Source organism: Chiroxiphia lanceolata, chromosome Z, assembly GCF_009829145.1.
Source record: "Chiroxiphia lanceolata isolate bChiLan1 chromosome Z, bChiLan1.pri, whole genome shotgun sequence".
Taxonomy (NCBI): Eukaryota; Metazoa; Chordata; class Aves; order Passeriformes; family Pipridae; genus Chiroxiphia; species Chiroxiphia lanceolata.
This window is the reverse complement of record NC_045671.1, coordinates 7,994,724-8,009,673: the sequence shown is the minus strand read 5'-3', so window position 1 is coordinate 8,009,673 and position 14,950 is coordinate 7,994,724. Positions and strand designations below refer to the sequence as shown.

The window sequence follows — 14,950 nt, the reverse complement described above, 5'->3', positions numbered from 1 at the left end:
AGCTGTGGGCAGTGTCTTTGCTCGTCCGGTTGGGCAAACAGGAGAGAAAAATGAAAACAGACATAGAAGACAAGCAGTTAGAGACTGTTTACAGATAAAGAAGCAACTGCTGAAGGGCTGGCAGCTACCTAATGAGGAAATTAGCTGTCTTGCAGCACGGTCACTGGGCCACAGCAAAGGAGACCATCTAAAAATTAAGTTTTGATAGGCTCTTTTTATTAATCCTTAACCATGTACCTAAGTGAGGCATTTCTTATTTTGTACTTTAACTTTACACTTGCAAGACTAAATAAAAAGCTCAAGGACAACTGGAATTCCCCAGAACCTTCTTATCTGAAAAATTAACAATAAAGATCATGGCTGAATTTCTAAAAGCAGAAGTTTTGACAGCATGAAAAGTCATGATTACCGATTTGAGGAAGCCACATCACATACAAGAAACTGAACTTTAATGTTCCACAGAAATATTGTTTGCACTCAAGTTACAACTTATTTTCTAAAAACTATGCATATATGCAGGCAAATAACTTTTATGATACAAATCATCTGCATGACTTTACACATCTCATATGCAGAAGATAAAAAAATATAGTCTGTTTTTCATCTGCCTTCTGAACCAGATTAGTCCATTTTAAGAAAGAAATTCACAGTTGAGCAAAGACCAAGCACAGTTCAATGTTATATTGAAAGCTTCACTTTCATTTCAACTTCTCATATGACTTCCATAGGAAGATGCTACAGCTCCAGCATCCACTTCAGCAAACATCAGAGCAGTCTCACAACTGCAGTTCAGCTTTGATTTTGAAGGGAGTAAGTGGGATAAGGGGAAGATTTAACTCTGCCATGAGAGTAGGGAATAGTCACAGGCTGAATTTCAGTTCAATCAGAGAACAAGCACACAAAGCACCAGCAAGCAACTATTACAGAAGGAAGCCAAGGCAGTTCATTCCTAACGAAAAAACTACTCAGTGGCTAAACAGATTAGTCTATATGGACTGTCTAGGCTGGGACATCAGTCAGCAGCAGCAGTAGAATTTATCCTGTTGAAAAGACAAGGATGCCAAATTTCACTTACCATGAGAGTCGGATCCCAACTTCTTAGAAGCCATTTAGAACCTGAAAAACATTTTAAAACAGCTTTAACAACTTCATATATGTAGCACAGATCAAGTCTACGCTGTTTCAGTGTCTTACCTCTAGGTTAGGGAACACGTTGCAGACACTTGATGTGCCTGTTCCCGAGATAGACAAGCAAACTTATTTTACAACCTTGAGAACCAACTGAGCAGACAAATAACTTAGCCCAGGATCTGCCAATCTAAAAGGCAAAAACAACTAACCAAACCACAAAACCCCAAACAAACCAGCAACCAGACACAACCTGGTTGATCAGGAAGACAGAGTTCCAGATCACAGCACTCGGAGGCCGCTCTCTCCCAGCCCCATGGAGCACACCCTGCTTCCCTTGGCATTAAGAATAGCTCTTCCTACTGGAAATACCACATTGATCCTCTTCAGTTTAATCCCTGCGGCTCTAAAAAGGGATACTACCATACTGGGCACACAGTCAGTTAGCCAGTCAGGCACTTGTCTAGACACACTGGGTAATGCACAACACAGGTACACAATAAATGGTACCATTAGGAAGATACTTTTGGATACACACAAGAAAACACTGGTAAAAAAGAGGGCTCATCCACTCCCCACAGAATTTACTAAAAACTTATAAAATTTAGATGCAAGATGTTAAACACAGAGTGCCTAGACAGCTTTTAAACACAGAGTAGTCCTGCCCTGAGAAAAGAGTTGCTCAAGATAAAATTATCTGTCTAATTAGTTGTCAGGTAAATCCCTGCTCCAGGATGCTTATGTTATATTCAATAACATAACTGATTCTTTTGCTAGATTAGAAGGAAATCACAAGATCTATCTCTTTGAATAACTGAATTTTTAAGTGATCCTTGTGACATTATGCATTACAAGGAATCAGAGCTGCCCTTTGTTCCTGAAACCCTCCAGCTCATAGACTGAAATGGCCAACAGCTGGTCTTCAAAAACATGGAGCTCTCTGGTACATCCCCAGGGGCAGCAGAGCACGCGGGGCAGATCATTCCCCAGTCAAGGACTCAGCCTCACTGTTTCCACTGCAGATTCCAACTGCAAATATTACCTTAAAGGAAGGGAGTCATAAGGTGAGGATTACAGAGACAGCTTAGCTATTCTTCCTTGCTGCTGCTGACAGGACTGGGAACAAGGAGGACCAGTTACAAGCACTTTAGCAAACTCCCTTTTGCTGTGCAAAGGTCCCTTTCAAGGTTATGTTGAAAGCAACAGGTGAACCAGCCCTACTGGCTAACGGGAATTCAGCACAGGGCTAAAGCCAAAGCGTACAAGGATCACCTGGGTGCAACCAGACTTCAAGAGACAACAGCCCATGGGGAAGTGAGTCATGCTGGGTAAGTCCAGCTGCACCTCGGACATATAACCTGTGTGTCATCCTGCTCAATGTTTACCAGCCTCTTCTCACCACTGGTATTATATCCAAAACTATTCCACTAAGCCCAGAAAACTCGTTTTGGCACCTGCTGGCAACTGCTTCTCAGAAGCAAACAAAACAAAAGGAGGTGAAGCAGTGCCAAGCCTACCATCTCAGGAAGCATGTCAAGGGCAAAGCCACCAGACCACGCAGCAGAGCTGCATGTCAACCACTGGAGCTGAACGAGCTTTACTGGTCCCAGAGCCGCAGAGGAGACCAGACTGCAGACAACAGCACGTGAAATAGCTGTACTTTCAGACCCTGATCACGCTGCCAGACAAGCTGCTGTGTTGCTGGTTTCTCTATGTGAGAGTAGCAATTAAGACATCAGCTGGGTTTGTTATTACTGAAAAAGCCAAGTGAAATCGTACAGACTTCACGTGCCTCACCAGTCCTCTGTCTGCTGCCGGACACTGTGGCACTGCCTGCAATCCCATACCGTGGCTGTCCACCATCCACTGAACTTGGGACAAAGCCTACACACACTTCTTTTAGTTTCTCCAAGTTCTTTCTTCTAGTTACTACCTCAGACTGAAGAGCAAGTGGTCCTTTCTCCATAGAATTTAAGAACTTCCAATGAGAGGAAGTAAACTCCTCACTTTCCCAACTTAACTGACACAGGAGTTCTCAGTGCAGCACCAGTTACTACAGCTTACTGCTCCAGGGACATTGGTGTAAAAATCCCACTGAGCCAAACCCAAACATCTAACTTTCAGGGAGTTTTGCAGTAGCATATCCATCTGGAATTGCATCAAGTCTCAGTGTCAAAATACCTCACATAAGCAATATGTATCTTGCTTTTGTTGTCAATCCTGTAGTAAAATCCTAGTGCAGACTTGGCATTTGCATTAATTTCAGGGTGCAGTGGGGAAAATGATTCCCCTGCCATATGTAACCCCTTATTTAACTACAGAACTAGCTAAGACACATCGACAGCAAGCTAGTCATGAAATGGACCATTTCCAGAGATAGTCACCCTTTAGACTGAGGTACCATTTGAGATGATATCACACCAGTTCTTGCTGATGCACTGTGAGCGTGCACTTAAGACACCATTACTGCAGAAGGCACTTGTCAGCAAACAGAATTGTGAAGCACCACATACAGTAACACAAAAATAGGCTGCCAGCCACGTTTCATCACCCCCTTCCCAAAGAAGGTTTAATTAAAATAGTGTCTTGTGACTAATCAGATTTGATAGACTATTCAGGGACCACTGTTACAAGCATCTTGCTGTTGCTCTGTCCTCCTGGTTGGGAAAAAAGTACTTGCAGCCCATTAGAACGTTACTGATATTGTTACTATTGTTACTATGCTTCTGGGCGTTACCTGAACATCCATTACAGTGTGCAGTAAAAGTTTGCTTATTTTTGGTACCACTCGTAGAAATTTAAAGGACCTACTTCCAAAGCCTTACTCCAAACCAGATGATGGACAACTGCAGCCCTATCAATCTTCCCTTTCATCTCCAGTCTCCAGAACGGAATGCTCAAAGGCACCCGTGGTAACAGCATGTGGTGGCACAAATTTTGGCCTGATGCTTTACTGCACACTGCAAATTGGCAAAAGACCCACTCTACTGCATGTAACCTTTCTCAACACTTTTCCTAGCCTAGGGAAAACAGCTAGTTGTGTAATACTAGAGGGTGTTCTTACTGCCACCTCTCTTCTGGCTCTGTGGCTCTCCCTAGCCACATTTCCTCATTCTTGGTTCTGGCCAACCCTCTAAAGAGAAAACCATGGCTACAAGTGCCTAAAAGTTACAAGCAACTGAAGCAACCTGATGTGAACTCCCCCCTTCCCATCTGTATTATTTTTCTGACAGTAACAGTGAGGTAGCAGGTCAACATTCCTAGAAACCAGCCAGCCCAAGGAACGCAGTGTAGCAGAGCCCAGGATTAGGACAGAGGACCTCAGAGTAGCCATGACAGAAGTACAGGGAGGACAGGAAGAAAACCACCACCACCACAACAACAACAAAAAAATGCAGAAACAGGAGAAGTGACAAGGCAAAACCAATGACAGAAATAATTAGCACAAAGAGAGGTGACAAGATGGAAAGGCTTGAAGGGACGGCACAGAGGTGACCAGGGCAATCCACCGGACACGTCATCACTTAAACCTGAATGACATTTCGCTGTGCTGCCAGACAAGGAGAACAAAGAGAAGCATGACTTGGTGCAGGGAAGCAATGCCAAAGGGAGAGTGTCATCAACAGACCAGAGCAAAGAAATTATTATAAAGAGTGACTCATGGGGAGCTGCTGGGAAGTTGGGGTGGTTTTTAATTCTTAGATCAATGTTTCTTCTACTGGTGTTTTCCCTGAAGCTTATATCTACATTCCTTTTCTTCTGAAAGAGCTCTGACTGGACAACTTGGAAGAATCTTACCTATAGAATGATACCTGTAACTGCTTTATCTGTGATAACTCAGACCAATTTGACTATTCGCCAAGAGATGGACTCTTGTTGCTAGATCCCTGATTCTGGATTGCAAATATGTCCTGATTCCAGACTATGTGAATTCTCTGAAGTAACTTCCCCCTAAGACTAAGATAAATGAAAAATGTACTCCTTATGGGTCAGAGAAAACCAAAATGCCTTGAGTTATAAACCATAATGAAATCAACCACCTCTATGATTTTCAGAGAAGAGAAACTGGATCTTGCAATTTCCATTTTACCTGCTAATACACATCATGTAGTCTACACACTATAAGGATGCATCATTCACTCTAAAAACTACAAAAATACTGAAAAAGTCAAAAAGAAAAGATTTTTTTTTTCTCTGTCTATATTACATTCAAGAACTACTACTGATTTTACAGGAAAGAAAAGAGAAAAAGTGAAAGCAGTTTGATTCGAAGGGTCACAGGTGTCCAAAATTTAGACAGTAGTTTCAGTTTTCACCACACTACTTGTTTCAGTGCAAGTGAAAAGCTAGAACCAACATGAGGATTCTGTATATAGCCTCAAACAGCAAAAAAAGAAGTCAACAGTGCCTGTTGCTAAGACAAAACAAAAGTTAAGATTCTCATATCAAAGCTTCCCACCTCCGTAAGTGTTCAGCCATTGCCACGCAACTGAGATCTCTTATGTGGACTGACAGCAAAGAGCCGATCAGTTTACTACAGTACAAAACAGATACTATGTTCATTAACTGCAGTATCCAAATAGATGACATCCCCCCAAAATCTGCAGCAACTGCTTCTGCTTCGTACCTCTAACAGTTCTGCAAACAACACGCACACGAAAATACTCCCCTTGCATAAAAGAGGATGATGTTGGTCCTCTGGTTACAACTGTTTGGATAAAGTTATTGTAAAACTTGATGTGACAGCATTGTAACTACATACCCACATCAACCAAAAAAAAAAAAATCCTCCAAAACTAAAAACCCATAAAGAAAATTAAAAACCATAAGTTTTAACTCTAACTACAGTAATTCTTGTTAAGTGTTTCTACAATCCAGGAGATAAGTTACATGAAGGTTCTTGGTCCATTTTAAGATCAATGAGAACAAATCAGACCCTCCTTCAAGCAAACACTGGTGTGGAGTTGCCATCCAACATTCAACAGCCACTGGTTAAAACAAATCTAATGACATCTTCATCTTATAGGATACAAGTCCAAGTGGTCACCCTGCACTTCACCAAATGCAGAGTAGGGCTTACACTGACAACAGGAGGCTGAGGCAGGAAAGTGTGAGGTATCCCTGCTGCATACAAACCCCGTGGATCAACAATCCAAGCAGCTGTGATGAGAGATCTAACTCTGAAGAGCAGCCTATAACATTACAATGATGCAGTTTGTTATTACTAGTGCAGTGACTGAGGGGCAGAGGGACAGGAACCAAGAAAATGGGAACTTTTAAAAAACACTTTCAGAATATGTGACTAGGAAGGGTAGGGAGAAAAGACCCCTTAAGAGCAGGTCTGTGTGCAGACCACATTACTTGATTATAAGACAACACCAGTGATGGCAATAGCATGCATTATGGGACTTTACATGTTCAATAACATCTTCCTAGCAGCGAAAAACATTAGGAGACATTGATTCTTCAGATTGTGCCATGGCTTCATGTGGCACTGTAGGCAATTAGACCTTCTGCTTCGGGATCTCTCAGATGGTAGGAAGTTCAAGTGGAAGTCAGCTCCACAAGCTCTCAGAGAATCATGGCATCTCTCTGTGGTTCCATATGGATTCACACCATTAATATCAGACACCTGTAGTTAGTTACCCTCATGTCACCTCCCACTTTGCTCATCAGAGATACTGCATTTGTTAAAAGCACATACTGTTTGGGCTGGTTAAGGATTGTTTTAGTTTTCTCTTAACTGAAAACAGACAGCTCTATTCCTCCTTTAAGATCCTGACTGTATACTTGGGACATGAGGTAATTTGCCATACCCTTCACCCAGAAATCAGGGATAACCCTACAATGGCTGTGGAAATGCAGCACACTAATGTACCAGTCTTTTAGTCACTCAGTGACTTACCAGTCATACAGGTTTCCAATGCAGTTGAAGCTTATACACCACACAAACCTCTAAAAATACAAGTTCCACAAGCAAGAGCATAAGGAGACAGAAAATCACTTACAGGTAGCCCTGTGGTCAAAGCAGAAAGAGTGTAGGCTTTTCCTTTGGACAGACACTGACATGCCAAACAACAGCACAGAAGATGCACCTACTCTAAATTCACATTTAACTGCTGCAGCAAATGGGTGACCCTTTTAAAAAGGACTCTTCCCAGAAAACTCAGTCCTGTCACAAGAGAAAACCACCAGCAACTAACATCTAAGACTCCTCTGACGTCCAAACTCAGCAAACAAGAAGATAGCCCAGGTTCTGTCAACTCCAAGAGCAGATGTGGATTTTAGAGTGCAATAATTATTTACAGATCATCTAAACAGAAAAGCTGAGGGAGAAAATAGATGTGATTACATCTTTTTTTTTCTTCTCAAGTTCAGCTTCACTAATTTAGAAGCTAAAAAAAAAAAATCACCAAAAAGGATGGCAAACTGGAAATAGAGGGACTATCTTCCCCTCCTTGAGACACAAACGAAGCAAGATAGAAATCTGAGTGATAAATCATAGCATAAAATATAAATGTGCCATGCAGTTCCTACATTCTCAGAAAAAGGTGAGAAAACATGATCCAGCACTCCTACCACCAGTGAGGGCTGCAGTAATCTCACAGTGCATAAATGAAACAAGTCACAAATTTGATGAGCAGAGCAACTACTTTTAACTGCTATTTTCCTGTATCTAAAGTTTGGATAGGAAATACCTGCCAGTTCCAAGAGTTTAAAACAGTCAGATGGGAAGCATCTATTAACAATTTTAGCTACTTCAGCTTAATGAGCATGAGATTTCATACTGACACAGAAGAGTTAAATCTTAAACAGCAACCTTATAACTAGCCAGAGCCAAGGCCAGTGCACCAACTTCCCTAGTTAATGCCAGCACTTTAAAAGAAAGCTAATACTTCAGCACAAATCTTCTTGAAGGAGAGAGTCTGCTAATTGCTACCTTCAACAACAGAACTGCCCACTTATTCTGTTCTTTTGGTAACAGTGTGTGAAAAAGCAGTGGAATACCTGCACACTTAAAATGTATGCCCGGAACCCACAGCATCATCAGCTAATTAAAACGCTGCTGTTTGTTGCAGTGGTACTTCAATATGTAACAAGCTGTCTCTGAAGTACTTGAATATTATTAATACTTCAAACTTGTCCCAGTTGTGAATGAGGAGAGATAGGCAGACACTCCCAAAATGCTGCCAACACACAGCAAAACAGCTTTTGCCATTAATCAGAACATACCCTTCTTAATACAAAATTAATAGCATCTGTGCAGTTTCAAGCTTTTTCTTCTTATACTCTTTAATCAAGAGAGGACAGGTGGCTGATCTGATATTACCTAGAAACAAGCTGAACTCCATTGGACACACCAGAACTCCCAATACGAACATAAGAACTGAAGTTATTTTACTGCAGAAAGCAATTAGTATTTATTCATATTCTTTTGATATACATTTATTAACCAGAACTTAATACATTTAAACATGCTAAGCAATTAAATATATAGCTTTCTTTGGAATGGATTTTTTTAAGTAGTCAACTGTCACATTTTCCCTGTTTCATTTCAGAAGAGAAATGATGTAATTTGTTGGCAATTATGGTTTTGGTTAGAAATTTGGTGAAATACTAATGCTTATGGAATTACTTTAACAAAGCAGACAAAAAGTATCAAGCAAGAAATCAAGCTGGACAGAAGTTTTAAAAGGGAAAAATAAAATCTGCCAGCAGGTCAAATATCACTTGCAATTTCATGTATTTGATCTCAGCCAAAATATGTGCCTATTGCACTGTACAAGAATAATGGGGTCAGTGTTAGACTACTATAGATGCATCAACTTTTCCTTTTATACTTGGGTCACATGAGCTACCCACTCTCATCACACATTTAATACTTTCCCAGAAGGACTCAGTGTGGTAATGAGAGAAAAAATAACTATTTCACCTCCAAACAATGGTGCCTGCCCTGCAGCAAGCAGGCTAAAACCTTGACATCCAGCATGGGAGCCACTGCTTCATGTCCTGATTGCACCCTCAGTTCAAATACAAGAGGCCAACAATGGTCTTCTCCCACTCCCTACAGGATATTTTCCATCATGTGGTTAAAACTGCTGCACTACTCCAGCCATGTGATGTCCCTGTGTCTCACTAATCTCATTTCTCTCAACAACTGCGGCTAAAAGAAGCACATTCTGAGAATACAAATTCCCTGCAGATTCACTTGATTTAGAAGCCACCAATCACTGAATGTTTCGGGTTGGAAGGGGCCTTCAAAGATCATCTACTCCACCCACTCTGTCACTTTCTCCCTTGACCAGGTCGCTCAAAGCCCCATCCAACCCAGCCTTGAACACTTATAGGGATGGAGCATCCACAAGCTCCCTGGACAACCTTTTCCAGTGTCTCACCACCCTCGTTTCTCCCTGATGTTCAATCTCCCCTCTTTTCAGTTTCATCTCTCAGTGTTGCCATTTTTCAGGAAACGTCCTTATTCACCACCAGTTACTCTTTCTCCAAACACACACTTTGAGATATGCGGAAACAGAGGTCCTAAACACTTCCTCCTTCTGAAGCACCAAAGAGCTGATCACAGCATACCTGGAAAAGTGTGGTCTCCAAAATGCTCTTCTGTGACATGACAACATAAGCTCAAACCATCTCAAACCTCCCTAATTATCAAAACATACCTCGTGAGCTTGGTTTGCCTTTGCCTTGACAGCACTGATGTGAGAAATGTGAACTACGTCCCAGGTGCTACAGATGTGACAGTCCTCACATAATTACTTGACTTTTTCTTACTTGACTTTTCTTTACTTGACTTTTTTATGCAGTTTCACACATTAACATGTCACTGGCACAGTCTCAGCTTTCAATGCCAGCTCATTTTGTCCTCCATTCATGTGTCACTCCTATAGAGCCAACAGGTATCTGTCTTCATCCAACCCATCTTACCAAGACTGAGACAAGAAAATAAGCACAAACAGAAGTACACATCTGAAAAAAAAAAAAAACAAAAACACCAGGTTTTGCTGCACTGAAGGATAAAACTAACAGACTACTACAGAAGGTGAACACTCACTCTAGCTCCTGTAAAAAATTTGCTGAGCTGAGGCCTCAGCAAGGACATACTCCTTCCCAGATTAACTCAACAGAGCAAAGGAATCAAACTAAAATATAAAAAAAAGTGCATCCAGCACTGCAAAAGATGGTCCTATTGCAGTAATGCCTAAACAAGAACCAAACTATGTCTCCAAACACAGTACCAGTCGAGCCTGCTTCCATGTTTTTCCACTCAATCCAAACAGGATTGAATGACTGCATTAAAAAGACAGCATACATGGGAAATACTATTGGTAGACAACACCAAATTAAATTCCACCAGCAGAAGTCGTATTCTAAATGAGTAAGTTTAACTAGTTTTAATTAAACATGGAAATGGTGCCTAACAGAGCATTAAGAACAGGAAATTATTTTAAAGTGAATAGTAACTTCTTAATTGTTTCTTGAAAAGGCTTGTTCACTTTAGAGAAGGCCAGAGCTGGTAGTAAAGATTGTGCTCAGCTCTTTAAAAAACACACAGAAACAGAACCATCATTACCAGCTATCAAAAAAACAAATGCTCTGACACATGACAACAGCAGCAGATACCTGAACAGACTCTGCAAACTGGGGGTATCCACACTGAGTACACTCCTGGAACTGAGTTCTTTGGGAGCACAGGAAGGTAACTTGTTTTGAGCAAGACTGTCTAGTGTAGAAAAGTAAAAATTTACCTTTGAGCAGCAAAGTGAAACTGAGGTTGACCCCAGCTACAGTGGATGTATTACAAGAACACGATAAGTAAATGAGCCACTTGTCATGTTGTACATTAGAAAACCTCAGTGTCCTATGCTACCTGAAGGCACCATAGTCAGTCCCGAGCAGAAACATCTTCCTTGGAATCTCCTGATTTTGGAGTTCTCCAACAGGAAAGACCCCTCTGTTAAAATACAAGTGCTTAAATGGGAACATGGTTCAGCCTATAATCCAACAGCAGATGGAAAAGCTCAGGAATGGAAGACAAACAGGAGGGGAAAAGTCAGTACACCTGTTAAACCAGGTTTACTCTATATGTGCAACTGCTACAGCTGAGGTTATCAGCAAGGAAGATATATAAACATGCAGACAATCCTCATCCTCAGAAGGAAAGAAGAGCAACTACCCAGTTCCTGGGGTGTAACTTTGAAGGATGCTTCAGCTGCTACACTCATCTGTATACACTGCTTCAGAAAGCCTTTCCATAGCACAGGTATCATTTCTCCCTCCCCTCCACAGTCAGACAAGATACTTAGTAGATCCCTAAGCATCATAAATTAACCTCCTTACCCACCTACCTTAATTTCAACTGTTTCCACATAAAATGAGTTTAAAGATTTCAATTTCCTCACTTAAAAAAAAAGCAAAACAAAAAAACACCAACAAAAAACTAAGAAAACAATAACTGAAGAGGTCTGCTTTCTGTGTAAAACAGTTCAGTTTGTCCTCCCAGCACTGCAATCCTATACTTGCAGTTAATCTTTGAGCAGATAAGTTTAAGGACTGATGTAGACTAGAAGTCTGCACTTCACTACAAACACAGAGTGAACCTTCTATCACAAATGCACAGAGAAAAATCCAGAGACTCCCAAGGTGCCGGGAGCAACAGACACACACACACAATTCCAAGCCTCCCAACTATCAGGGCGTATGGAGACTGAGCCCTTGGTGCTCAAGTGGAACTGAAAATAGAAAAGAAAACCAAAGCCACAGAAAGACTGCTTTCAGACGAAATCTAGAAAGCTACATAATATTTATAATGCCAGGAATTACACACATACACATACTTTTCATTCATTACCTTTCCCCTGAGTGGAAAGCAGTTTTACTGAAATTCCCTTACACCTTCAGCACTGCCTCCGTTCTCATACACAGCTTCAAAACACCTGTCAAGGCACTTAACCAGCAGTAAAATTATTCCTCTTTTGCAGGTATGAGGAATAAAGCACAAACCTGAAGGTGTTTACCCACAGTCATCCAGCTCAGCCAGTAAAGTCAGAACAAAACCTGTGTTTCCCAAAACCCAAACCCACAGCTACCTCAGGAATCTCACTACATTCTTTCATTTGCACCAGTATCTTTGTCACCCCAATCTTCTCTATCAAATCACTCCTATCCAGTCTTTTCTTATCTTACTATTAAAGCCTTAAGGATGCTCTTCTGGATTTGAACATGAATTTCGGTTTAGTTCAAACTTTATTTCTAAGTTACCACTTTAATTTAAGTCTATATACCGTATATCCATTCTTACTTAGTGGTATAAACTTTTTCCCTGCACATCAGAAATTTCTTCAGCAGCTACAGTAATGAATGCAGCCCCCAGAACACTTAAAGCAATGAATAACTAAACAGAAACGGCTCATTTTATGTGTGAAAGAAACCCTCAGAGACACATTAGCTTCATTTCCTCAGGACATTTTGACAGATCTGACTCAGCTTCAGCAATCCAGCCTTACTTCTATTTTATAACTAGACCAGAAGAGGCTGATGGATGAGACTGCCCCATGACCACCCCAGAGTCACGGCTTCTCCTCTCCAAACCTTCAACAGACTGGCAACAACACGGGGCTGCTGACAGCACAGAGATCTTTCTCAGTGGACCATTATAACTGTGACAGGGCAGCAAGACAATTTTTTGGCTTTTTAGAAGGAAAGTGGAAAGAGTATGGGCTGGCCACTCCCCAGCTGAGATACCAGATATTCTCCTGTAACCTGAGAATCAGTCCCAGTCTACCTCTCTCATAACCCATATGTCTGATTCAATCCAGCTTACTTTAGGGAATTAATCCCTAAAGTGCTGCCAAATGACAGCACATGAGCAATACATTTAGATTCCTGCAGGAACATTAAATTTCATGAGAAATATGCCTTGAAGGAAGCTTGTCATAAAACGGATACACAACTTTTCTCCCAAATTAAAGGGAAAGTGAGAAGACCTTTACACTACTTGGAGCTACAATCAGTTTAGCCAGAGTACAGCCAGATCTCTTCACTAAATATGGTTATATTTCAAGCGTTCATCTCCACTGTCGTAACACACACAGAACACCCCCAGAGACAGGCAGCCCTTCAGAACTGGGTACTACTCCTGTATGCAACACAGAAGGTCAGTATGAACAGGATGACACTACCATGTCACAAAACCAGCCTGGACGTCCATTCTGCCAAACAAATGTCTGTTTCTAGAGCCCACCCCCGGCTCCAAAAGCAGCTTAGAGCAGTTTGGCCACTCATGTCAAACTCAACCTCTTCCTTCACCTATCTTTCATCTTATAATTCGATAGCGGATTCTGGAAGCTGCATTTATTAACTGCTTTTCTAGTTGAAGATCTTCATGCAGCTGAGATTACAGGCCATAACAGTATTATTTTTATGTTCACACTTGAAATTACTAGCTTTCCCTTTGCACACAAATTAAGAAATATTCTACAGTGTTACTTAAAAGCAAAAAGCTTTTTACCATCTTTTCTTGAATTTTCTTTGCAAAGGGGACATGACATTACTAAGCACAGGCATTCAGTGATCTAGGAAGGCATAAGATTTCCAGTTGAGCAAAGAGAAAACGTGTATTAAACTCCCTCCTACAAACGAGAACAAAGCCTGTAACTGCAGGAAGGTTTTTCACTCACTCCCCTCTTCCCAACAAAGAATATAAAGGTACTTTCTGAAAAGGTTTTTTTTATACTGTTACAAAGACAGCAACCAAAATGAAACTCAATAATCTTTCACCTATTTTCTACCAAGAAGTCAAACAGACTGGCAACAAGCTGCTTGTGGTGACATAATACTTAATTAAAAGATTAAGAGCACATTCTTTTCTCAGAGGCTACGCAGCATAAAGCTTTTCTGTCCTTTTCCACCAAACACAATTTTATTCCAGATAATTAAAGGTGATTTTATTCACATAAAGTCTTTTCCCTGGTACATATGCCTCCTATATTTCTAAGTCAAATCTTTACACACTACTATGCAAGGACACCACATGATGGTATTAGTCATTAGGGTGGATCCCAGTGTGGCTTTGCTGTATCACAAAAGGAAATACTTAATGTTCTTACAATTACTTTGCAGAGTGTTAATAAGATAGGAATCTAGCTTTATTTTAAAGTTCAGAATTGATGAGGCAAATCAAATTGAACACATAAGCACATCTCTGCGCCCAGATTAAGCACAGGGCTAAACTGTGACACAGCACAACTTGTAACAGGCACTGTCAGAAATCCACCCTCCCAAAACCAGGGCTTAAATCTCAACAGGCATTTCAGTCAGGGCTTCCTCTGCTGCTACCCTAGAGATGTCAAAGCACAAACATATACATTAGGAAGGGGCTTAAATAAAATCTCTCACATAATCCAGTACATAGTTACCAAGAACTCCAGCAACACAGACCAGACAGGAGCTCACAACCCTTTACTACTACTTTCCATTATACCAGCAATCAGTACCTAAGTAGATTAAGTGTATTCATATTTAGACCATCTTCCAAATGAAGAACTGACTACTCCTTGGATAGGATTCATATTCTTCCAATTTCAAGTGTTACTCTTGTGTAAGAGTTTGGGACACAAAATGAAGCTGTGAAAATACGAGCTCGGTTAGTTAGAAACTGTAATACTGCTAATGCAATGTGGCATTTTGGACCAATCTGCTTTCCTTCTAGAAATAAACATTTAAGCCTAGATCAGAGCAATGACATTGCATTCCCCTTTTGAAATAATTCTGTGTTTCATGTACACTACAAGCTTAAAGGATTCTGGAA

At 40.9% G+C, this 14,950-nt stretch overlaps 1 protein-coding gene across 6 annotated transcripts in view; it reads right to left on the bottom strand.

The window, feature by feature from the left end:
• Positions 1–14,950, bottom strand: part of UBAP1 (ubiquitin associated protein 1) — a 34,453-nt gene that overhangs the window by 15,813 nt on the left and 3,690 nt on the right. For all 6 annotated transcript variants that reach the window (XM_032676929.1, XM_032676926.1, XM_032676927.1 and 3 more), the window contains one exon: positions 1,076–1,116. In XM_032676929.1, the coding sequence (XP_032532820.1) occupies positions 1,076–1,109 (34 nt within the window). In that variant the 5' untranslated portion in view covers positions 1,110–1,116. The remainder of the gene's footprint in view (positions 1–1,075; positions 1,117–14,950) is intronic.